Genomic DNA, 25,477 nt, shown 5'->3' on the forward strand with positions numbered 1-25,477 from the left:
GTTTCAGTCCACTGCAGGTGGACCAAATTGTCTGGAAGTAATCTGGTTGATTGGCAAACAGACTTGCTGAATGAGTGGAGAGTGTGGACAGCCACTAATTTGTATCAGTAAAAATGTTCAGGATACAACAAAATTTTGTTTTTGTAAGACCTTACCGTAAAGGTATCATGGAATACATTATTTGCAAAATTGGAATTGATCAGCAATTTGACACCCAAGAGATGATCCAGCTGGACAGACATCTACATGAGAACCTGGGATGCTCAAAGATGAGTTCTAGGGAAATACTGGAAGAATAAGGTGGAAACTAGGCACAGGCTAAGGGAGAATTGGAGAAGAGTGATTCTGCTCCCCAACAGGAAGTTGGATCCCCACAAAACTTCATCTGAAAACAGACTCTGGATGACAATTCACCTTCCTGATCTCCACAGGGGCCAGTGGGACTCTGATGCTTTTCTGACTAATAGTACAGTTGTACAAATAGAATAAATGTGCTTGCTTAGAAGGAGCTGTGTGGTAACCTATAACTGTGGGCAATACACTGTTCATAGCCCTTGGAGAGAAAGCAAAGTGCAGGCCCTGGCCTTTTTAGGCAATTTGGCTTGCTGAGGATATCACAGTGTAAGGGAGTGAGCTACACAGCCTTAAAATGCTTGGTCAGGAGTGAGTGAAACATGGGTCTCTGCCCAAGAAAGGTGATGACTGAAAGCCAGAAGTCTAAGGCAGGTATCCTTGGTGAACCATAGAAGGGCAATACAGGCGCAGTTGCCCTGAAACTGGGGCACTAAGTGCTTAGTGATTGTAATTGGGCAACAAAATATACAAGAATGAAATTGCTTTGCCTTTTCGAAAAAATATTCATTATGGACAGTCAAAAATATCCACAAACACAATCACAGTTTTTCCACTTATTTGAAATGCACTTTTGGTCTGTGACTTTTCTATTTAAGTAGATGCACAGACACACTTTGGCAACACAGCAAAATATTGTTTTTAGCACAGGGATTTGCCATCCTTACTTTGTTTTCCCATAGCAAAAGTTCTTTTATTTCCACTTCCATTCATTTTTCTTTTCTTCTTTTTCTTTACACCCACTTATTCTCTTCACTCATTTGTCTCTCACTATTTTTGTGTGTCAAATACTGTGCATACACTATTCCTCTTGCTGTAATTCCTTTCTATTTTCTCCCCTAATTTATGAGTTTCTTCAAACACTTGGTAACAATTTATTTTCCTTGCAATGTACCCACATTAGAAGATTTTTCTTCCATTTAGATTTACTGTATGTTGTTGCCTTTTCATGGGTTTTTTATTTATTTTTTTTGCAAGATCAGCAGTCTTGAAATGCTCCCCTGTCAGTCAAACCTATGTTACAGAATGAAGAGCTGCATTGACTTTCCCTGCTTCATTCTTCGCATATACTTTTGTCAGATTCTGACATACCCTCTTCATCCTATTATACAAACCTCAGTTTTTCTTGCTGGGATTTGCAGTGACTTTACACCACAGCTTGTCAGATTTAATTTGTACTACTGTATGCATTCAGTGCCACTAGCTTGACAAATTCTTGACCGTTCCATTACAAACGCACTGTACTATGCTGATTTCCTTATCAATATTTTGATTCCGTCCAGTCTATACCACATCTCTAATTTTATTTTATCTGACAGCAATTTAACTGGAAAATTGGAGATGTATGAGCTCATGAACAAACTCTAATATTCTTATTCCAATCCTGTTTTCTCTCTCTCTCCTCCTCCCACTCCCCCCAAAATGTTGGTAATATTTTTTCAATAAGCTAAATAGATTTTGTGCCTTTACGTTAATATATCATTTTATTTTGCAGCAAAGGCCTGGCAGCAATTTGCATCCTCATAAAACTTTTGCCAAATTTTGCGCTTAGATGAAGTCGGTGAGCATATGCATGAGCCTAAGGTCGGAATTTAGCACAAAATCAGTGTGGAATTCCATATAGCCTCTTCAATGGGCATAGAAGGTAGTTGCTTCTGGGTTCCCTATTTTCAAAATGATGATACAGACTATTTACCAATATGTGCTCTTTATCCTGGGACTCTGGGCAGGTGAAAGGAAATGGATTTAGTGCCTTTAGATAAGTATGCCTCAGTGCTTTGGAATAATATATTTAATCAGGGATGTTGGTTACAGTAGTTTCAGGGTTAAAATGGGACTGGACCCATTTCTAGAAAATATACTGTTCTACCATGAACAATTCTTTATTGGGAAAGAGTGTGGATAGGATAGATTAATAGGACTTTTCCATCTGCAACCTCTCTGATCTTGATCTCTCTCCATTCTGCAACACTATGAAGGTTTCTTTCTAATTATGAATAGCTCGAGATAATCTTTGTAGGCTGACTGAAATCTTAGTGTTTGAGTGCAGGTAAGCTACAAAGCCTCTGATTAAAAAGCACACACAGGCAGATAACGAATGTGTCTTTCGACTGGCCTTGTATAAGACTGATTCAGCCCCAACTGGTGTTATTTTTACTACTGGATCTTATTTGCTGACTTCTGTACCTTGCACTCTTAGAAGCAGCTTGTTTTGGGGCTTCAGCATTCTGAAACATTTCTGAGAGGACGGTCATATATTTGGTTGAATTCAATACATATGAACTAGTTCTGTTTAAGAGTTTACAAACTTCCAGAAAATCTATTCGGTTTCACACTATGTAGCTGTCCAGCTGGAAAAATCAGTGTGTGTGATATCCAATGACAGCTGTCCCGCTGACTGTTAGTATCTGCCACTTTAAATTTACAATATTACTTGTTCAGATGCCTCCAGTGGAACTAAAGCATATTGAGAATTGGTGGCAAGCATATGATTAATCCCATTTAGAATGAGGCTCGGATCTTCACAATGCAGGATTGCCTCATTAATAATGATCTTATCAGTATCCAGGACATCTATCTAAGGGATTTTTAGGATTGTAAAACTAGATAGCTACAATAAATAGTAGTATTTCTATATTTTAGTGTAGTAAAATTACGTTTAAAATATTTATTTGCTGTCGACAGAGCTGGTATATATATTTATTAATTGTATAAACTACATTAAAGGCATCCACTATTGTACAATGTACAGCTGCTTCTCTCTTCTGCTTTCTCATTTAAATACCAGCAAAGCTAAATGGCTTCTGCTCCCCAACCCTTCAACTGGAACCCCCTCCTAACTTCATCTTTTGGGATTGACTCTCTAGCTATTCAGGGTGCATACTAGAAGCTTCTAAGGCAGCGTTTCTCAAATGCAGCCACCAGTGGCTTTTCTTGTGGCCACAGCCTCCTGGGCAGTGATGGCAAAGCAGTGGTCCTTCCCACAGGGCCATCACAGGGTTTGGACACTGACCCCCTCTGGAGAGACAAATGCCGGAGAAGCAGGCAGCTAGTGAGTTCCCCACCTTCTTGGGGATGGTAGGGTTGGCTCCAGCCCTGGGATGGTGAGCATCAGGCTCTGGCCACCGGGCTCCTACCCCCAGTTGTGGGGCTCACACCCCCATCGCCCCTGACCTCCCCACTGCCTCCACCAGCCTGTCATGTTACCCCCACTTCCTCCCTACCAACCTCCCCATCCAAGGCTTAATTTGTCCCTGGGCTTGCCAGGACTGAGTAAGTCTGCTGATGTGAAAAGTGATATTTGTATGTTTGTTAATATCACTTTTCACAGCAGCAGACTTACTAGCTAGAAAGTCTTTTAAAAAAAGCAACCAAAAAAGCAAAAGAAACATCAACAAAAAAGACAAGAACCCACAGAGCATCTTATTTGTGTTTCTATTCTATGTAGGTTCAGTAAACAACAGAGACAACTACATTATTTTTATTATTGAGTCTGCAAAAAGATTCAATAAACTAGAATGATTTGGACCCATGTATGTGCCTATTTATTTGTTTTTCCTAAAGCTAATTAAATATTTTAGGAAAAATTTATCAGCGCGTCCACCACCAAGAGTTGGTAGCCGCACTTTGAGGCCACCCAAAAATTTGTTGTGAGAACCCCTGGCCTAAAGGGTGATCAAGAGCTTGGTTCCCAAGAAATAGAAATCCTTCTTGGACCATATTCTGACTTGGTGTAGCTTCAGCCGAGGCTATTTCCCCCTGGATCCAATACTAGAATTAGTTAATAGACCTTTTCAAGGTGTTGATGAAGAAGATTATTTACTGTAAATCCAGCTGTCTGGCTTCCTCTGTGAAGGCTTTATTCATCCTACAGCAACATGTAGAGCACATAGCTACCCTAGCACAGGGGTAAATAGTAGTGTTGGTGGTGAGACGCAGCTCAGGTGAGTAGAGTGCAGCCAAACCTGAAGGGCATGGGTATGTATGCGATTGCATGCCCTACGTGCGCTCTACTTTCCGAAGCCTTCCCTTCCTGTCTAAATGGCTTTTTTTAGTGGAGTCGTGTCCTGCCACCTCCCTGCTGCTGGAACCCTTCCCCGCTGCAAGGAAAGACTCTGGCATGGAGCACGGGTGTCAGTCATTCCCCGTTGCCTCCCCTCTCCCCTTTCACTGACATATGTCGCTAGACACTGCAGCGTGGACACCGCCTGCTTTTCACGGCTGTGTGCAGTTATATGTATACTACACGCTGCCACCAAGGGTGTGTAATATAGCCTTAAAGTGCTCTGAATAAAATCCTGGCTGCATTGAAGTCAGTGGGAAAAAACACATATAGACATCAGGGGTGTTAGGATTTCATCTTGCACAAAGAAAATATTTCCCTTTTCAGTAGAGAAACCAAAGAAACACTTTGGGTCCCTTCCTTTGGGTCCAAAATACCTGTCCTCTCTTCCCCCTTCCCCGCCGTCCCTTATTAGAAAGGCTATGTTAGGATTCTAGACTTGTCCTTTCATATCAAAGTACCAATATTTTTGCTCTTTATATATTATTTAATTACAGTTATTTTCATGAATTTTCTTTTACGTATTTGTGTTTTTATACCCATTTTTAAATGTTAACAATAAAAAAAAAACAAGGATGAACATATTATGTTTTTCTAGGGAGAGTGCCCTTTGACACCTCTTGTAGATTAATCCCACACATCCCCACTTTATACAGAAACTCAAACAGATGGTTTTCAGTTTTTAAAAGTCCTTGACTAAACCCCCAGTGCACATCATTTTATCAAAAAGAAAAGGAGTACTTGTGGCACCTTAGAGACTAACCAATTTATTTGAGCATAAGCTTTCGTGAGCTACAGCTCACTTCATTGGATGCATGCAGTGGATGAAATGAGCTGTAGCTCACGAAAGCTTATGCTCAAATAAATTGGTTAGTCTCTAAGGTGCCACAAGTCCTCCTTTTCTTTTTGCGGATACAGACTAACACAGCTGCTACTCTGAAACCTGTCATTTTATCAGTTCACAAAGGAGGACAAGTTGTCTCCATTTAAAAAAAAATGCAAACTCAAATTTCTCTTGCCCATTTTTTTCTGTAAGCAACATAATTTGACTTCTGTAACATTCTCAGTATTTAAATAATAAATACTTCCTCAATTCTTCCACTCTTATTCATGTCAAGCAGGCCCTTATCACGTAAATCAGTAGGACTATTTACATAGTAAGATATTACTTGACTTGCGTAAGAATCAGGCCCTGCATGTTTAAAGTTAAAAGCAGTAACAATCCCCAATAGAATAGAAAATATGAACCTAGCGAAGAAAATCAAAAGAAACAACACGGATGAAGTCCCAACAGAGAGCAACAGCATATGCCAATTGGACTAACAAAGATGAATCATAAAAGAACAAAAGCATCTGATTAGAGTCTAATGCACATTATCACTACTGAAACCTTTGTCTGGGAACATTACATCCTATAATGGCAACCCCACTGGTGAAAAAGGGACTGGAATCAAAGGACTTCATCAGATATAGTATAGGCGGACAGTGGATAAAAGAAGGAAAAGTATGCAATTACATTGGAAAAACAAAAGGAGTACTTGTGGCACCTTAGAGACTAACAAACAGCCAATGAAGACTCCAAGTGAACCTCTTTCCTCCCTTCCCCTCCTCCTAAAAGGATAATTGTTAATGAAGCAAATATTTGATATAATTTACAGGCTGATAGGATATCTCTATCTCTTTGATAGAGAATTATGTTAATAGACACCCCTGGAAGTTAAACTATTCAAGCTAATTGTAAAAACATCTCTTCAGTGGAACCCGCTAGAGGTGTGGTGTCTGTATGCTGTTCATCACTAAGAAATCCAAATGTATGTTGCAGTGTACTGGCATCCAGCCAGCCACAGACTAATCTTGTGTGTGATGACAGATTTCAGATATGGTCAGTAAAGCCGTAATGGAAAATAAAAAAAATGTACCACGGATGAAATGGTGGGGAAAAAAAGTGATTTTAGGTAAATGGTCCCCATCCTTGTGCTTTTAAAACTCCAACAAAAGGCAGTGGTGTTTTGGGAGTGCAGGAGTGGGTGAATTATGTGAGCTGTTCTACCAAGTTGCATGAAGTTTGCTTTTAAATGGGGGGTAAGTCATTCATGAGCAGGATCCTTGATACACGTCTGTGGATCTAACTCATGGACTCCTTTCTATTTCAGCTGTTTCATCTCATCTTATATAAGTACCTATCTGTGAATCCTTGTCAGTCTTGATTTTAGAGGGCCTGTGACCATAATATCCATAAAGACAACAAGAGTGGAAGTTTACAGCACCCTGCAGTATATGCATAACACCTGGCAGAATTGATCCTAGTGTTATCACATTGTGCATCAGCCAGTGGACAAAATAATTAAGGGATGTCCCTGCAGCACTGCCAACAGTTAAAGGAAGAAAACCTCAGGATTTTTCATTCTGAGTCCGTTCCCTCCTATAATTTAAAGCAGATTGGCTGAACTGGGGTCATATAAGCCCACCATTTATGAAATATGCAATCTGTCAACCTTGCTTCTGAGCAAACTAGACATTAAACTCAGTTTGGCAGTTCACTAGTACGTATGAACATAAGGGAGGGTATCATTGCTGTTTATATAGTTACTGAAACACACAACAGAGCCATTTGCATCTGAAAAGAAAAGTTCACTCTAAATTTTTATGACATGGTAGGAGATTGAGAAAGTGTGAGATGGCCGCAGCTGGAGCAGCAGCTCAGTGATCGTTTAGGGTAGAGATACATAATGCAGTTAATTATTCTTTAGGGTAGCATAAACTCATCCCACTCAAACACCACCATTGGAACATCTGAAATGCATTCCTTTCACTTAAGCTGAGAGGGGAGAATGAAGCTTATTTTGATGCCTAGCATTAACACTTGAGATGAGAAATGAAATGAAAGCTGAGGGAGGTGGGAAATAAAAGCAAAAGGTGTGGGGAAATAGGTGGGAAATTAAAAGGAAAGGATGTGGGAAAAGGTGCCAGGATGTGGCTCACACTTACTAGCTGGTGTTCCTATAAAAACATTTGTACTGCTCACTAGTGCACTTGTTATCTGACGGGGTGCTAGTCTTTCATTTTCGTACCTGGCTAATATTAGCCACAATACACACAGAAAATTAACTTCTAGCTTCTCCATACAGTAGAAAAATGGAAACAGAGCAGTGCATAAAAGGTCCGATCTTGGGAAGTACAGAGAACTTCCTGGAAAGTGCTGAGTGTCCTCAATGCCATAGAGAGTGCAGTCTTTCTATCCAATCAGTCTCTTATTCTTCCGCAGAGTTTGTCATGGGTGCAATTAGTATCCTATTATGATAAGGTTTTTAGGGTTCCTCCCACCCCACCCCCATATGGGGTGCTGATTTTGAAGTATTGCAGCCTTTGGGAAATGGACTGAGGCCACTCATTGAATGTAAGCCACCAAACAACCATCAGATAATAACAACAACTGACTGCAAACTGAGGTCTTGCATGCCAATTTCTAACCAGACAGGGTGGGGGAGGTAATATCTTTTATTGGACCAACTTCTGTTGGTGAGAGAGACCAGCTTTCCAGCTTAGGACATTAAAGTGCTGCCCCAGCGCTCTAAAAACCCACCTCCTCGAGCTGCATAGCTACCAGCGCTGGGGGCGCGGCTCCCAGCACTAGTGCACTGTCTATACTGGCATGGTACAGCACTGAAACTTGCAGCACTCAGGGGTGTGGTTTTTTGCAGCGCTGTTAAGTGCCAATGTAGACAAGCCCTGGCATTGAGCTCTTCTTCAGATTTGGGAAACAGCTAAATACAAAGTGGAACAGATTGGTTAGCGTAAGTAGTTAACGCACATTTCAAGGGACCATTCAAGGTGAAGTGGCCAGTTAACACCCCTCCAGTCATAGAGGAGGAAAGGGAAGGGAGATAGCTGGGCGGTGTGTGTGGGTGTTAATGAGTCGTAAATTGTTGCAAAGATCCATAAATCCACTGTCTCTGTTCAGTTCGTGATTTTTAGTGTCTAGCAAAGTTATGAATTTAAGCTCCCAGCCTCGTCTTTTGAAAGTGGTGTGCAGGTTTCCTTAGAGGATGGGGACTGAATGTATTGAAATATGTCTTAACTACTTATATTCTGTTCCACTTTGTATTTCGCTGTGACATTAAGTACGTTTCCCAGACCTGAAGAAGAGCTCTGTGTAAGCTTGAAAGTCTCTCTCACCAACAGAAGTTTGTCTAATAAAAGATATTACCTCACCCATCTTGCTTCTCTAATATTCTGGAACCGACGTGGCTACAGCAACAATGCATACAATTTCTAACTGGGTAGACAAGACAAAAAAAAGCCCATTCTTGCATTCATCTGGTAGTGCTGGAGAAAGGAAACTGTGGTTGGATTATTCTAAAGGAATAGACAATTTCAAGAATTCCCTTAAGTGTCTGACCCTACTGTAGTAACAGAGTTAGTTGGTCAACACTGCTCACCTACTGTATGACATAGTCATAGAATATCAGGGTTGGAAGGGACCTCAGGAGGTCATCTAGTCCAATCCCCTGCTCAAAGCAGGACCAATCCCCAATTTTTGCCCCAGATCCCTAAATGGCCCCCTCAAGGATTGAACTCACAACCCTGGGTTTAGCAGGCCAATGCTCAAACCACTGAGCTTTGGATATATCCCACAGTGGCATTTTCTTGCCTCGTGCGAATGGATTCTTGTTATTTTCCTGCCTAAAGGGAATGTTTGTGACTAAGGTATAAACAAGGATTTCTTAGGGGGTACTGTAAGTTCGGGGTACTGTTGATACTACTTCGCAAAAAGAAAAGGAGTACTTGTGGCACCTTAGAGACTAACCAATTTATTTGAGCATAAGCTTTCGTGAGCTGCAGCTCACTTCATCGGATGCATACTGTGGAAACTGCAGAAGACATTATATACACAGAGACCATGAAACAATACCTCCTCCCACCCCACTCTCCTGCTGGTAATAGCTTATCTAAAGTGATCACTCTCCTTACAATGTGTATGATAATCAAGTTGGGCCATTTCCAGCACAAATCCAGGTTTTCTCACCCTCCGCCCCCCCCACACAAATTCACTCTCCTGCTGGTAATAGCCCATCCAAAGTGACCACTCTCTTTACAATGTGTATGATAATCAAGGTGGGCCATTTCCAGCACAAATCCAGGTTTTCTCACCCCCCCCTCCTTTTTTTTCCGAAACCACACACACAAACTCACTCTCCTGCTGGTAATAGTTCATCCAAAGTGACCACTCTCCCTACAATGTGCATGATAATCAAGGTGGGCCATTTCCAGCAGAAATCCAGGTTTTCTCACCGCCCCCCCCCCGCCCACACAAACTCACTCTCCTGCTGGTAATAGCTCATCCAAACTGACCACTCTCCTTACAATGTGTATGATAATCAAGATGGGCCATTTCCAGCATAAATCCAAGTTTAACCAGAACGTCTGCGGGGGGGGGGGGGGGGGGTAGGAAAAAACAAGGGGAAATAGGCTACCTTGCATAATGACTTAGCCACTCCCAGTCTCTATTTAAGCCTAAATTTATAGTATCCAATTTGCAAATGAATTCCAATTCATCAGTTTCTCGCTGGAGTCTGGATTTGAAGTTTTTTTGTTTTAAGATAGCGTCCTTCATGTCTGTAATTGCGTGACCAGAGAGATTGAAGTGTTCTCCGACTGGTTTATGAATGTTATAATTCTTGACATCTGATTTGTGAATACAGACTAACACGGCTGTTACTCTGAAACCTGTTGGTACTACTTATTTTTGGAGGCCAGAGTACACGCTCTTTTTGATAGTTATGAACATTCATTGACATAGGCAAATGAATAGGCTGTCTGGACCTCAGCTGAATCCTTTAAAAAAATGTAACATTTTTTGCTCCCAGTCCTTAATTATCTTTAGAATGTTGGCATTTTTCAGATCATCAGTAAAATAAAATATTTTAGAAAGGCATATACAGGGTTTATTATTGCAAAGTTAGTTCTTGATGACAACTAACACTCAATAGCTATTTCCTAGTCTCTGTACAGGGAAGGCTGCATATGATGCTGTGTATCAGAAAGGTGACCATTTATATCACTGTTGTTACCACAATCACACACATTCCATAAGTTTTGTACAAAGTATGTCATATACGGGATCAACAGAAAAGTTATGAATGGCTAAGTATGATTATCCTGTTTATATACATGTATCATCTTTGTACCTGAAGTTATGAATATTAGCTATGTACTTGTATCTTACACATATGTTGTAGTCCTGGGTGACAACCCCCAGGCAGATTTACATCAGGGTTAGACAGCTATGTATTGATGGCACATTAAGGGCACTCAACTCTCACAATGGGCCATTGAAGAACTGCATCCCGCCCAGTAGGTCTTCCTGCCCGGATGCCTCACACAGTAAGGACAAGGAGCCAATGGCCACCCCCCTGTGAGTCAGCAAAGCATGTAAGGACATGTGATAGGCTCATGTGACCGGAGACTCCATCTTGGGCCAGTAGCTTTCCATACACACAGGTTTCAGAGTAGCAGCCCTGTTCGTCTGTATCTGTAAAAAGAAAAGGAGTACTTGTGGCACCTTAGAGACTAACAAATTTATTAGAGCATAGAAAGCTTTTGGTCTAATAAATTTGTTAGTCTCTAAGGTGCCACAAGTACTCCTTTTCTTTTTCCATACACAGGCGCTGTGGGCTTTCTTTGGGACAGTAAATTGCCATGTACGTGACCAAGAATATAGAAGATACCTGAGACATCTCCATTTTGCTTCTTTCGTGCTCTAATTCTTTGGACTGTGAATTTATAACTAAAAGGAGTATATTGACCTATGTAATGAGGACCTTCCAATCTTTTGAAAGCTATCAGAGAGACTTTTGCAAGCCAGCATCTATTCTGTCACTGCTACAAACCTGATATAAAGACTTTGCAATAATTTGTATATATATGATATTAACCATTTTAACTCTATTCTTTTCTTTTATGAATAAATCTTTAGTTCATTTACTAAGGATTGGCTGACAGTGAGATATTTGGGTAAGATTTGAGATACATATTGACCATATAAGTGGCTGATCCTTTGGGATTAGAAGAACCTCACGTATAGTGAATCAGGTTATTGACGGGTACTGTGGAAGCTCTTTTGTTACTGGTTTAGTGAATCTAATTATAAAATAAAACACCAGCATTTTGAGGATTGACTGCCCTATTTCTTGCAGTCTGCCCTGAGTGTGGCATTCTCAGTGTGGTCCATCTTAGGCACCCGGTCACACTTCAGTATCTCAGAAACTACAGAATAGTCACTGTTAGTAGATGCTGACTCTTTAATGATGACCACCATCTAAATTCTATTTGTGTGTGTGAATTTGTGTGAGTCAGTTTTCACTGTTTGTGTTGCAGTTTCTCCATGTGTAAAATGGGGTTAATGCTATTTACCGATAGTACTTGAATTGTGAGGCTTAATTCAATGTTTTTACAGTAATTAGAGATCATTAGATAGGAGACACTGAAGAAAACTGTTGTTTTTTCATTCTGGCATGACTTAATGCACAAATGATTTTATTAAAATGTTTCAAAACAGTTCACATCTGGATTGAGAATAAACTTCAGAAATGCCAACCAGAAGGAAAATTACAAAGGTGTGATAATGGGTTTAGAGTGAAATTATTCTTTCAACCTTATTGGCCTGTGATTGTGATGTCATTTCTTCTGGAAAAGGAATGAGGAAATCTAGAACTCAAATTCCTCAAGAATGCATGAAGCTAAATGATGTCTTTAAATGTTGCCACAATACATTGCTCATGATGTGTTCAATAGAGTTGGGTCTAGCTACAAAATTCAGGATTGGGGTTTGAATTTTCCTAATGCTCAAGTGTGTTTAGATCAAAGATTTTGCCATTATGCAGTGGTCAGTCACAATATTAGGATTAGAATCTGGATCCAGATCTCCCCCAAATCAAAGATATGTGGACTGAGGGTTGATTTGGGTTCATCTTCAATATTTAAACAATATCTACAGTAACTACCTGTTTTCTCTTATGGGACCTACTATAAAAACAACTTACAAACATGTTATTAATTTTTAACAAAGCAGTTGCAAGTGAGTTTTAAATTATTCATATGACCAAAACCCATAAATCAATTAATGATACTGAACATTTATTGCCAGTAAAATTTATTGCCAGTGACAAAGGTACAATACCAACATAACAAGCTTTCAAAACCTGCTGGGTCATTGTCTCCGTTCATTAGAGGTAGTGGAGGATAACTGCTGTTGACTTTTGTATGCAAGTGCTTTTCAAAAGATGCATTCCAAAGTAAATAATCATATTCATTGTATGCAAAACCTGATGTTAATCTAGATGTACAGTAGTAGTAATAAGCAGCAGTTCCTGACAAGGGCCGCTTTTCCATAGAACTACTGTCCCTCAGAGCACAATTACAGTGAAAGGCCGACCTTGTCATAGTGATATGAATTTCAATTTCCCCAGTGGAACCACATTTTAGTCTATAAAACTCTGCATTTGTAATTCAGATTTATGAAAGCCACCTGAGAAAGCATGAAAAGAGCCCATCTATAGAAGCAGAGGAATCATTGTTTGAAACATGTCCAAAATTTGTCACATTCATAAATGTCTCTAGCAGTACAACATCGGACTTTCATTCTCACCAGTTGTGTTAATCCCATTGCAGATGTTCATTGAAAGCAGTTTAGTGGCATTCAAGTTTACTGCAATTTTCCCGATTTTATTATTTCACGCAAATTGACACACAAGCATGAATTCCTACATCATGTCAGATCACAACAGTTCATCTAGCCTGTTGCCCAACCTTTGGCAGGTGCAATGCTACCTAATACTTCAGAAGAAGGCAAAAAACCTCCCATAGTGAAACTGGCCTATTTGTCCAGTACTCTTATAAGTGCTAGTAGAATAAATTCCTTTCTGTCCTCTGAAGACAGTCGGAGAAGTCTCTCAATTACACGGAAGAGATGTGCTAAGAAAAAAGTTATTCGACTAGAGCTCCACATTTACTAACTGATATGCAGCTGTTCTCTCTCCTATTTTCCAATAGGGAATAATACCAAAATTTGCTCACATCTTTTTGTTTCTTACTCCATTTGGAGCCCATTCTCAAGACATCTTGGCCAGGGTAATTGATTTTAGTTGTATCTGTTTCCAATTCCCAATCCTATGTACCCAACCCAGTGCTTGCTTACACATGAATGATTAAGAAACCACAGTGATTTACCAACATCCAAATATCCATGCTCAGGGATGATGGGAACTGAGTGTCCAAAAGCAGATGAGGAAATGCCCAAAGGGATATATTATTTAAAGTCAAAGCTATAATATCTCTGTGTATCTACTTAATGAGATTCTTCTATACAGGTAGAAAAGCGAAGATAGCATTCCTGGCAGTAAAGGGAAATTATTACAATAAAAAAGAATATATTCATACTGACATAATGATCTTAAATAACTGAGCTGTAAAACATAATGGGCCCAAACTATGGTGTGGAATTTATTAAAAAAAAATTAAAAATGTTAACTTTACTGCATTTGCTAGTGGGCTGAGTGATTAAATCAGGGTCCCGGATGCTCTCCATCATTCCTCAAAGTCTCATTCTTTGTTAGGTAACTTTATAAATTGCTTCTTCATATCTAGTTCATTTTTTGCTATGCTTTGCTTTGTATATGAAAACAGAGTTTATAGATTTCATTCTCATGTTTTGAATATGCAGATAAATCTAAATCTCCCTTTTGAAAATCATGCTGGCTGAGAGAATGCCACCTAGTTAAAGAGTGACTTTCCTAGTAGGCAGTTTGAGATAGGAAATCCGCTGTGGGGCAGTAACAAGGTGTCTTGCCCTATAGGCTGGAGAAGCCTGGGTCCACACACTGACTCTAACTAAAGAATGAGCCCTAACCATAGGGGCCGACTCCATGGGTGCTCCAGGGCTGGAGTACCCACAGAAAAAAACTACCAGCAGCCAAGCTCCCACTCCAGCGCCTCCTGCCTGCTGGTGGCCCTGCCAATCAACTCCTCCCCCTCCCTCCCAGTGCTTCCTGCCCTCCATGGATCAGCTGTTCCGTGGCCTACAGGAGGCACTGGGAGAGAGGGGGAGGAGCAGGGATGTGGTGTGATTGGGGGAGGGGCAGAAAGAGGCAGGGAAGAGGAGGGTGGGGCATTGGGGGAAGGGGTGGAGTGGGGGTGGGGCCAGGGCGGGAGGAGGTGGGGCGGGGTTGGGGGCTTGGGAAAAGGGGTGGAGTGGGGGCAGGGCCTGGGGGTGAGTGGGGGTTAAGTCCCCCTGGCCCTACCGGAGAAGGATCAGGTGTTATTTCCCTATCATGAGCAGCTGGAAGCTGCAGTTAAAGGGGGACACAGAGACTGCTAGGAGTGAGCAGGCTCCGGTAGACCCCCCGGATTTGGGACTAAGATTCCCACCAGAAAGGGCTGGGAGTAGCCTGAGACTCTGAGCAAGCAGGTGAACAAGTATAAAAATCTCTCCAGGCAGGGAGGCCTGAGAGGGACCCAGAACAAGTAGTGAAAAAACTGCAGAGCTCTGCAGGCAAAGACGCCCAGGAGTAGAAAGAGAAACATTTGTTTGTTGGACTTTAATTTAAGACTTTGAGTTTTATTTTGAGTTTACTTTCTGTGAATAAACCCAGACCCCAAGATAGGGTGGCCACTCATGCATTCCCCGGAATACCGGACATTCCAGTACTTGCAGCAACCCTGTGGTTCTGCCCCTGCTGGAGTGATCCCACCCCGGCCAGCATGACCTCCCATGCCTGGTATGTGCAAGGTCACACTACACGGGGGGTGCCATTTCTAAGAGTACTCTGCTCTGCCCCCACCAGTGTGACCTTGAGTGTGAGGTCACCAGTGGGGGCAGAGCAGTGCACTCTTGAAAACGATGTCCCCCATCCAATACCAGACAAACCATGTCCACTTTTGTCTGAATACTGGATAGGGCAGAAAGAAAAGGAGGACTTGTGGCACCTTAGAGACTAACACATTTATTTGAGCATAAGCTTTCGTGAGCTACAGCTCACTTCATCGGATGCATTTGTTCGTCTCTAAGGTGCCACAAGTACTCCTTTTCTTTTTGCGAATACAGAGTAACACGGCTGCTACTCTGAAACCTGGATAGGGGAGAAACTCCAGAAAAGCAGGATTGTCTGGTTTAATACCCTAAACGGGGGTATTTTGACCACAAAAAAGTGGATAGTGTCTGTATAAGGGAGGGAGAAAGAGTCAGGGTGCTGCAGAGTGACCTCTGGCCAGAAGAGGATGCTCAGGAGGCAACTGCCCTGTTTTACTGGAGCATTTTGCTGTCAGCAGGATCGGATTGATTCCCAAGCGGTCATGTGCCAGCCGTCCCACATAGATTGCTGTAACTTCTTCATTCCTGTCAGAGTGTACATGTGCCTGGGCAGCAGAACAAGATCTGCTAGATATTTGAAGCCAGAACGGAGAAGCAGGTTTCTCTTATCTATGCGGTTTATCATTTAGCATTAACTAGCAGCTAATTCTAGTGTTGGTCCATATTAAATGGATTCCGGTACCCACTATTTATTGGATAAGCAATGAAGGGTCTAAAAATTGTTCCAGTACAGTCAGAATATTTGCAGCTTCCACTGACGGCAACTTTAGAGATTTAGAGGAATGATCCCTTAGCTACAACAAAATCATACGCTACCTTACCAGTGAGACAGAGTTGGACATTATTACAGTTCTGTGAGGTGGTAATTCAGAAACGAACAATCAAGTGCCAGAAAAATGACAATTTCCAGTGCTGTAATGTACTTCCAGGTATCCCATCAAAATGAACAGAGTGAGATTGGTCACCAAGTCCATTAATTTACCCTCGATGCTGAGTGTGTGCTGTGTATTTTGTAGGAACCTGAAGAAGCAACATGGACCACATGCTAGGACATTTCCCAATCACTGCTGTAGAATTCTTCAGGCAAACCACAAGGAACGTAGCACAAACATGTAAAATAATTTATTTTATTTTTTAAAAACCCTTTTTTAAAAAGACCTTGTAAAGACCAGAAACCCAATTACTTCTTAATTGAAGTGTTTACTGTACTTTGAAAGGCTTCAAATGGCTGTACACACAGTGCAGTAATCTGCCATTATTGGAAAACTCTTTTTAAGTGCTTCAGCCTGGAATTGCTCAGGCAGTATTTCAAGACAGAAATTAAAGAGAGAGTGAATTGATTTACATTAAAAGCATCAGAAATTAAAAATAAATAAATGTTATGGGCTTTTTATCTTCGTTGCAGAGAGAGCACAATATTTAGGTTTCCAGCTAGAAAATGTATTTTTTGTTTTGTTTTTGGGGGGGGGGGCTTATTGTGGGGGGCAAGGACAAAGAAAGAGAGAAAACCAAAGTAGTCTCCATAGAAGAGAAAACACAGTAACTGAGCCTAACAAACAATGGTAACTGGTTTGCAGTCTGGCCTGAAACTGATGGCGAAACTCCTCAGTTGTACACAGAAAACAGAATGACGTCTCCCTCCAGATGCCTAACTACATACAGCATCCTTCTGCCCTCCATTAAGTTTAGGCCTCTGGGAGATCTGTGTTTAGTGTATTCAGGAAAGCGTTTGACACCTGCTTTTTCTCCAGTGTATTCTTTCTGCACTGATTCGGAATATGACAACTCAGGCAACTTGTTGCCCATTTCTGTCTTGCAGCTTATTGAAGAAACTGTGATCTGATCAATCCAGTTTGGCTCTTCTGGTTTGCTGATATCATTTGTGATGTTGTGACCCTGTTGTGTTTTGTGGGCAGGGCCTTTCTCCCTGCTGATGGCAAGATGGCTGAGATGATGCTTTCCTGAATTGCTTTGCACTTGTCTTTGTAGATTCAAACCCCAAAAGTGACATTCACAGCTCCTTCCAGAGTCAGCTCCTCTGTATGAAGAATGCTCAACACCTTCTCTTTACCCATAATGAATTGTGGGTAGAAATGTTACCAAACAGAAATGTACCTGATTGTGCTTGATACTCAGTGGGCCAGATTCTGCAACATTTACTCAGGTAGACTAACTTCAATAGGACTACTCATCTGAGTTAAGGTTGTAGAATCAAGCCCTCACTTAGATATTTGCAATTCATTGCAGAGACAAAATTTTACCTAGAAAACCTGAGGCCACAGCTTTACAAGCTTTTATAAGAAACAAAAATCATTATTTTTCAGTTATTCCCAAGTGCATTCAGCATACAAAAATATGAAATTGGTGAGTGTGTGTGTGTGTGTTTTTAAAATATTTATAAAGAGAGACTAGCTGTCTCCAGAGTTGGGGAGAATGTAAATTGATGTTGGTATATCAGTGGGCTCACCATTGTGCCTGCCAATACAGTTTTAAGTGTAAATGTAACGTTGAAAGTTAGAATTTGTGATGTTAGCTAATTGTACTCCAATATCACTTAGATACCTCCTCTATATTTCAGTACAAAATTGACCTTGCCTACAGTTGGAAAGGCTTGAATTGGTACACAAACATCTGTGATCAAAAAATCTCTTTGAAAACACAAAATTCCATGCCAGTGGAATAAAAACAGACTGCCAGTAATGTGTCAGGAAATAAAAAGAAAATTAGCAGCTCAGGCTAAATATGTAGTCAATGCCTGGTTTTCTGAGTAGTGAACTCCAGGTAATTCCCATGGACTGTTTTGAGCAGCTGACCATTTTGCCATTTAGAGAGATTACTTCTGCATTTGTTCAGCAATCGCCAAGCAGGTACATTTTGGAAATGGTGAGACTTCCATCAGTAATTGAGAGTTACATTATACTAAAATTAAGGGAAAGATTAGCTATACTAAATTTGTTGTTTATTCCATGCCTGAAAGCTAAATTGCCAGGCCACAATTGCAGTAGATGAGGCAATTAACTATGCAGTTGAATGCACCTATAGCACCTTTCTCAAACTCTGTGTGTATGTGTATATATATATATATTTGAATTTATTTTAAAATACTGATTTCCAGGGATTTGCTAGTTTATGTTATGTTAAGTAAAACGATATTTGACAAAGCTCAATAATGAAAGACGATCTCACTGAGTTCCATTTCAAACTTGGCAGAATGAATGTGAAACTACCTTGGGCCTCTTTTTTCAATACTTCCTATGCCATCTGGAGTATCACACCACATTGAATTCGGTGCCAGAGAACAGATGAGAAAAAATGTTTTAAATCACCAACTTCTGATATCTTTCTTTTTCCTAACTAAGGTTCTGAAACAGAAAAGTACTTAAGCATGTGCCTGGCTTCAAGCAGGTGAGTTCAAATTAATGGAACAACTGACACACTTAGCCCTGGTCTACACTAGGACTTTAGGTCGAATTTAGCAGCGTTAAATCGATGTAAACCTGCACCCGTCCACACGATGAAGCCCTTTATTTCGACTTAAAGGGCTCTTAAAATCGATTTCCTTACTCCACCCCTGACAAGTGGATTAGTGCTTAAATCGGCCTTGCCGGGTCGAATTTGGGGTACTGTGGACGTAATTCGACGGTATTGGCTTCCAGGAGCTATCCCAGAGTGCTCCATTGTGACCGCTCTGGACAGCACTCTCAACTCAGATGCACTGGCCAGGTAGACAGGAAAAGAACCGCGAACTTTTGAATCTCATTTCCTGTTTGGCCAGCGTGGCAAGCTGCAGGTGACCATGCAGAGCTCATCAGCAGAGGTGACCATGATGGAGTCCCAGAATCGCAAAAGAGCTCCAGCATGGACTGAACGGGAGGTACGGGATCTGATCGCTGTGTGGGGAGAGGAATCCTTGCTATCAGAACTCCGTTCCAGTTTTCGAAATGCCAAAACCTTTGTGAAAATCTCCCAGGGCATGAAGGACAGAGGCCATAACAGGGACCCGAAGCAGTGCCGTGTGAAACTGAAGGAGCTGAGGCAAGCCTACCAGAAAACCAGAGGGGCGAATGGCTGCTCCGGGTCAGAGCCCCAAACATGCCGGTTCTATGATGAGCTGCATGCCATTTTAGGGGGTTCAGCCACCACTACCCCAGCCGTGTTGTTTGACTCCTCCAATGGAGATGGAGGCAACACGGAAGCAGGTTTTGGGAACGAAGAAGATGATGATGATGAGGAGGTTGTAGATAGCTCACAGCAAGCAAGCGGAGAAACCGGTTTTCCCGACAGCCAGGAACTGTTTCTCACCCTGGACCTGGAGCCAGTACCCCCCGAACCCACTCAAGGCTGCTTCCTGGACCCGGCAGGCGGAGAAGGGACCTCTGGTGAGTGTACCTTTTAAAATACTATACATGGTTTAAAAGCAAGCATGTGAAAGGATTACTTTGCCCTGGCATTTGCGGCTCTCCTGGATGTACTCCCAAAGTCTTTGCAAAAGGTTTCTGGGGAGGGCAGCCTTATTGCCTCCTCCATGGTAGGACACTTTAGCACTCCAGGCCAGTAACACATACTCGGGAATCATTGTACAACAAAGAATTGCAGTGTATGTTTGCTGGCGTTCAAACAACATCCGTTCTTTATCTCTCTGTGTTATCCTCAGGAGACTGAGATATCATTCATGGTCACCTGGTTGAAATAGAGTGCTTTTCTTCAGGGGACACTCAGAGGAGCCCGTTCCTGCTGGGCTGCTTACCTGTGGCTGAACAGAAATGTTCCCTGCTGTTAGCCACGGGGTGGGGGAGGGTTGAGGGGGTAGCCACGCGGTTGGGGGAGGCAAAATGCGACCTTGTTACGAAAGCACATGTCCTATGTATGTAATGTTAACAGCAAGGTTGACCCTGAAAGAGTGTAGTCACTGTTTTATAAAATGTGTCTTTTTAAATACCGCTCTCCCTTTTTTTTCTCCACCAGCTGCATGTGTTTCAATGATCACAGGATCTTCTCCTTCCCAGAGGCTAATGAAGATTAGAAAGAAAAAAAACGCACTCGTGGTGAAACGTTCTCTGAGCTCATGCTGTCCTCCCACACTGACAGAGCACAGACGAATGCATGGAGGCAAATAATGTCAGAGTGCAGGAAAGCACAAAATGACCGGGAGGAGAGGTGGCGGGCTGAAGAGAGTAAGTGGCGGGCTGAAGCTCAAATGTGGCGGCAGCGTGATGAGAGGAGGCAGGATTCAATGCTGAGGCTGCTGGAGGACCAAACCAGTATGTTCCAGTGTATGGTTGAGCTGCATCAAAGGCAACTGGAGCACAGGCTGCCACTACAGCCCCTGTGTAACCAACCGCCCTCCTCCCCAAGTTCCGTAGCCTCCACACCCAGACGCCCAAGAACGCAGTGGGGGGGCCACCTGCCAACCAGTCACTCTGCTACAGAGGATTGCCCCCCAAAAAAGAAGGCTGGCATTCAATAAATTTTAAAGTTGTAAACTTTTAAAGTGCTGTGTGGCATTTTCCTTCCCTCCTCCACCACTCCTCCTGGGATACCTTGGTAGTCATCCCCCTATTTGTGTGATGAATGAATAAAGAATGCATGAATGTGAAGCAACAATGACTTTATTGCCTCTGCAAGCAATGATTAAAGGGAGGAGAGGAGGGTGGTTAGCTTGCAGGGAAGTAGAGTGAACCAAGGGGCGGGGGGTTTCATCAAGGAGAAACAAAGAGAACTTTCACACCGTAGCCTGGCCAGTCATGAAATTGGTTTTCAAAGCTTCTCTGATACGTACCGCGCCCTCCTGTGCTCTTCTAACCGCCCTGGTGTCTGGCTGCACGTAACCAGCCGCCAGGCGATTTGCCTCAACCTCCCACCCTGCCATAAACGTCTCCCCCTTACTCTCACAGATATTGTGGAGCACACAGCAAGCAGTAATAACAGTGGGAATATTGGTTTCGCTGAGGTCTAAGCGAGTCAGTAAACTGCACCAGCGCACCTTTAAACGTCCAAATGCACATTCTACCACCATTCTGCACTTGCTCAGCCGGTAGTTGAACAACTCCTGACTACTGTTCAGGCTGCCTGTGTACGGCTTCATGAGCCATGGCATTAAGGGGTAGGCTGGGTCCCCAAGGATACATATAGGCATTTCAACGTCCCCAACAGTTATTTTCTGGTCTGTGAATAAAGTCCCTTCCTGAAGCTTTTGAAACAGACCAGAGTTCCTGAAGATGCGAGCGTCATGTACCTTTCCCGGCCATCCCACGTTGATGTTGGTGAAACGTCCCTTGTGATCCACCAGAGCTTGCAGCACTATTGAAAAATACCCCTTGCGGTTCATGCACTTGCCGGCTTGGTGCTCCGGTGCCAAGATAGGGATATGGGTTCCGTCTATGGTCCCACCACAGTTAGGGAATCCCATTGCAGCAAAGCCGTCCACTATGACCTGCACATTTCCCAGGGTCACTACCCTTGATACCAGCAGATCTTTGATTGCGTGGGCTACTTGCATCTCAGCAGCCCCAACAGTAGATTTGCCCACTCCAAATTGATTCCCAACTGACCGGTAGCTGTGTGGTGTTGCAAGCTTGCACAGGGCTATCGCCACTCACTTCTCAACTGTGAGGGCTGCTCTCATCTTGGTATTCATGCGCTTCAGGGCAGGGGAAAGCAAGTCACAAAGTTCCATGAAAGTGCCCCTACGCAAAGTTTCGCAGCCACTGGGAATCATCCCAGACCTGCAACACTATGCGGTCCCACCAGTCTGTGCTTGTTTCTCAAGCCCAGAATTGGCATTCCACAGCATGAACCTGCCCCATTAGCACCATGATGCATGCATTGGCAGGGCCCATGCTTTCAGAGAAATCTGTGTCCATGTCCTGATCACTTACGTGACTGCGCTGACATCGCCTCCTCGTCCGGTATCGCTTTGCCAGGTTCTGGTGCTGCATATACTGCTGGATAATGCGTGTGGTGTTTAATGTGCTCCTAATTGCCAAAGTGAGCTGAGCAGCCTCCATGCTTGCCTTGGTATGGCGTCCGCACAGAAAAAAGGTGCGGAACGATTGTCTGCTGTTGCTCTGATGGAGGGAGGGGCAACTGACAACACGGCTTACAGGGTTGGCTTCAGGGAGCTAAAATCAACAAAGGGGGTGGCTTTACATCAAGGAGTATTTCAGGCAGGACTTCACGGAGGGTTCCAATAAGAAATGGTGCACCTAAGTTATTGATCTTATTGGAACAATGAGGTTTGTCTGGCCTCTGATTGATACATGGCTAGATTTACCTTGCTGCACCTTCTCTGTGAGTGACTGCAGTGTGACCTAGAGGAATGAGTCCCCTAGACAGGGGAGGGGGGAAGCAAATGAGTACAAAACAAATCTGATCTATTTCTTGTTTTGATCCACTCCATCTATCTTTTACATCTTTGGCTGGCAGCAGATGGTGCAGAAGGACTGCAAGCCATCCACATCTCATGGCTGCTCGGCAGAAGACGGTGCAATATGATTGCTAGCCATCCTCCTCTCTTGCCTGCCCGGCAGAAGATGGTGCAATATGACTGCTAGCCTGCCCAGCAGAAGATGGTACAGTACGACTGCTAGCAATCCGTATTGCCTGCCTGCTCACCATAAGACGATTCAATAGGATTGACTGCAGGACTAAAGAGAATGACCTGGTCAAGTCACTCCAAACTTAGTCCCTGCGCCCATGTCTGTCCAGGCGCTCCCGGCCGACGCAGCCAGGAGCTCCTCGGACATGACGATGACGGCTACCAGTCATATTGCACTGTCTGCTGCCAGAAGGCAAGGGGTTGCTGCTACTGTGTAGCAATGCCGTACTGCGTCTGCCAGCACCCAGGAGACATACTGTGACGGTTATCTGAGTGGGCTCCATGCTTGCCGTGGTATGGCGTCTGCACAGGTAACCCAGGAAAAAAGTCGCGAAACGATTGTCTGCCCTTGCTTTCATGGAGGTAGGGAGGGAAAGGGGGCCTGACGATATGTACCCAGAACCACGACAATGTTTTAGCCCCATCAGGCATTGGGATCTCAACCCAGAATTCCAATGGTCAGCGGAGACTGCGGGAACTGTGGGATAGCCACCCACAGTGCAACACTCCGGAAGTCGACGCTAGCCTCGGTACTGTGGAAGCACTCCGCCGAGTTACTGCGCTTAATGCACTTAGAGCATTTTCTGTGGGGACACACACACTCGAATATATAAAACCGATTTCTAAAAAAACAACTTCTATAAATTCGACCTGATTTCGTAGTGTAGACATACCCTTAAAGTCATGATTCAGTACCTTGCTGAATCAGGACCTAATATTCTATCATTCTGTTTCACAATAAAACACAAACAGAACAGTCATTTCCCATGTTCTTCGAAATCTACAAAAGGGAAGAAATTCTAGGAAAGTCACTGTTTCAAATCACCCTGAATACAATAAAACATTCATTCCACTTTATATTCCAAGGCATGCCATATTTTTATTAAGGATGGACAAGCTGCCTCAAATAAAATAAGAACCACCCAAACTTCTGCACAAAACATGAATCAGATTGAACCGGAACTTTTTATGAGTAGTAGCAATCTGTGAGCAGATCTTCAACTGATGTAAATTGTCATAGCTCCATTGCCTTTAGTAGAGCTATGACAGCTTTTACCAACTGAAGATCTGCCCCAAGACCTACTCAGCCCTGGTAATATTATAGCATCAAGCAAGTACTACTGGAAATGTCCTGTTCAGAAGCAGATGATCATGAATAGATTCATAGATATTAAGGTCAGAAGGGACCATTATGATCATCTAGTCTGACCTCCTGCACGACACAGGCCACAGAATCTCACCCACCCACTCCTGTGAAAAACCTCTCACCTATGTTTGAAGTTCTCAAATCATGGTTTAAAGACTTCAAGAAGCAGAGAATCCTCCAGCAAGTGACATGTGCCCCATGCTACAGAGGAAGGCGAAAAACCTCCAGGGCCTCTTCCAATCTGCCCTGGAGGAAAATTCCTTCCCGACCCCAAATATGGCAATCAGCTAAACCCTGAGCATGGGCAAGATTCACCAGCCAGATACCCAGTAAAGAATTTTCTGTAATAACTCAGGTCCCACCCCATCTAACATCCCATCACAGGCCATTGGGCCTAGTTACCATGAAATGGGGAAAGCCAAACTACAGTAATTCTGCACTATTTGGAGATTCAAGCAGGGGTAACAAAAAAAGGAAGATTATTAACTAGCTTTCAGAAGAATATGGGGATAGTAATGGTATTGGTGAGATAAAATGGCTGTGCAAAGGGTAAAGGAGGCAATACCAACAAGCCTAAAGTAACTCCTGGAAATAGAACTAGATAGAACCATTTCAGCACCAACAATATTAATATTCAGGCACCGACAATTCCAGATATTGTTCTGACTTTTCCTTTCCTGCCCTGTTATTTGTACACTTCATAAGAAGATAAGAATGGTCCTACTGGGTCAGACCAAAGGTCCATCTAGCCCAGTAACCTGTCTTCTGACAAAAAGAAAAGGAGGACTTGTGGCACCTTAGAGACTAACAAATTTATTTGAGCATAGGAATGCATCTGATGAAGTGAGCTGTAGCTCACGAAAGCTTATGCTCAAATAAATTTGTTAGTCTCTAAGGTGCCACAAGTACTCCTTTTCTTTTTGACTTCTGACAGTTGACAATGCCAGGTGCTTCAGAGGGAATGACCAGAACAGGTAATCATCAAGTGGTCTATCGTTGCTCATTCCTAGCTTCTGGAAAACAGAGGCTAGGGACATCATCCCTGCCCATCCTGACTAATAGCCATTGATGTACCTATCCTCCATGAACTTCCTTCTATACAAGGAGAGCACTTCTTTTTTTCTTACATTTTGTAGTGATAATCAAGGTGGGCCATTTCCAGAAGTAAATGTAAATTGACAAGAACGTGTGAGGAACAGTGCAGAGGAGGGGGAAATAAACGTGGGGAAATAGTTTTACTTTGTGTAATGATACATCCACTCCCAGTCTTTATTCAAGCCTAAGTTAATTGTATCCAGTTTGCAAATTAATTCCAATTCAGCAGTCTCTCGTTGGAGTCTGTTTTTGAAGTTTTTTTGTTGAAGAATTGCCACTTTTAGGTCTGTAATCGAGTGACCAAAGAGATTGAAGTGTTCTCTGACTGGTTTTTGAATGTTATAATTCTTGACGTCT

The 25,477-nt window shown here is 42.7% G+C and overlaps 2 protein-coding genes across 5 annotated transcripts in view; both read left to right on the forward strand.

The window, feature by feature from the left end:
• Positions 1–25,477, forward strand: part of FSTL4 (follistatin like 4) — a 775,101-nt gene that overhangs the window by 445,584 nt on the left and 304,040 nt on the right. The window lies entirely within an intron of this gene.
• LOC144930812 (uncharacterized) lies at positions 19,077–20,733 on the forward strand. The gene is made up of 2 exons (XM_078854168.1): positions 19,077–19,660; positions 20,247–20,733. Exons 1-2 carry the CDS (start codon positions 19,078–19,080, stop codon positions 20,396–20,398), a joined length of 735 nt encoding a protein of 244 aa, XP_078710294.1. The 5' UTR covers position 19,077; the 3' UTR covers positions 20,399–20,733.

The sequence above is a fragment of the Lepidochelys kempii genome, chromosome 8, assembly GCF_965140285.1.
Source record: "Lepidochelys kempii isolate rLepKem1 chromosome 8, rLepKem1.hap1, whole genome shotgun sequence".
In the NCBI taxonomy this organism is placed as follows: domain Eukaryota; kingdom Metazoa; phylum Chordata; order Testudines; family Cheloniidae; genus Lepidochelys; species Lepidochelys kempii.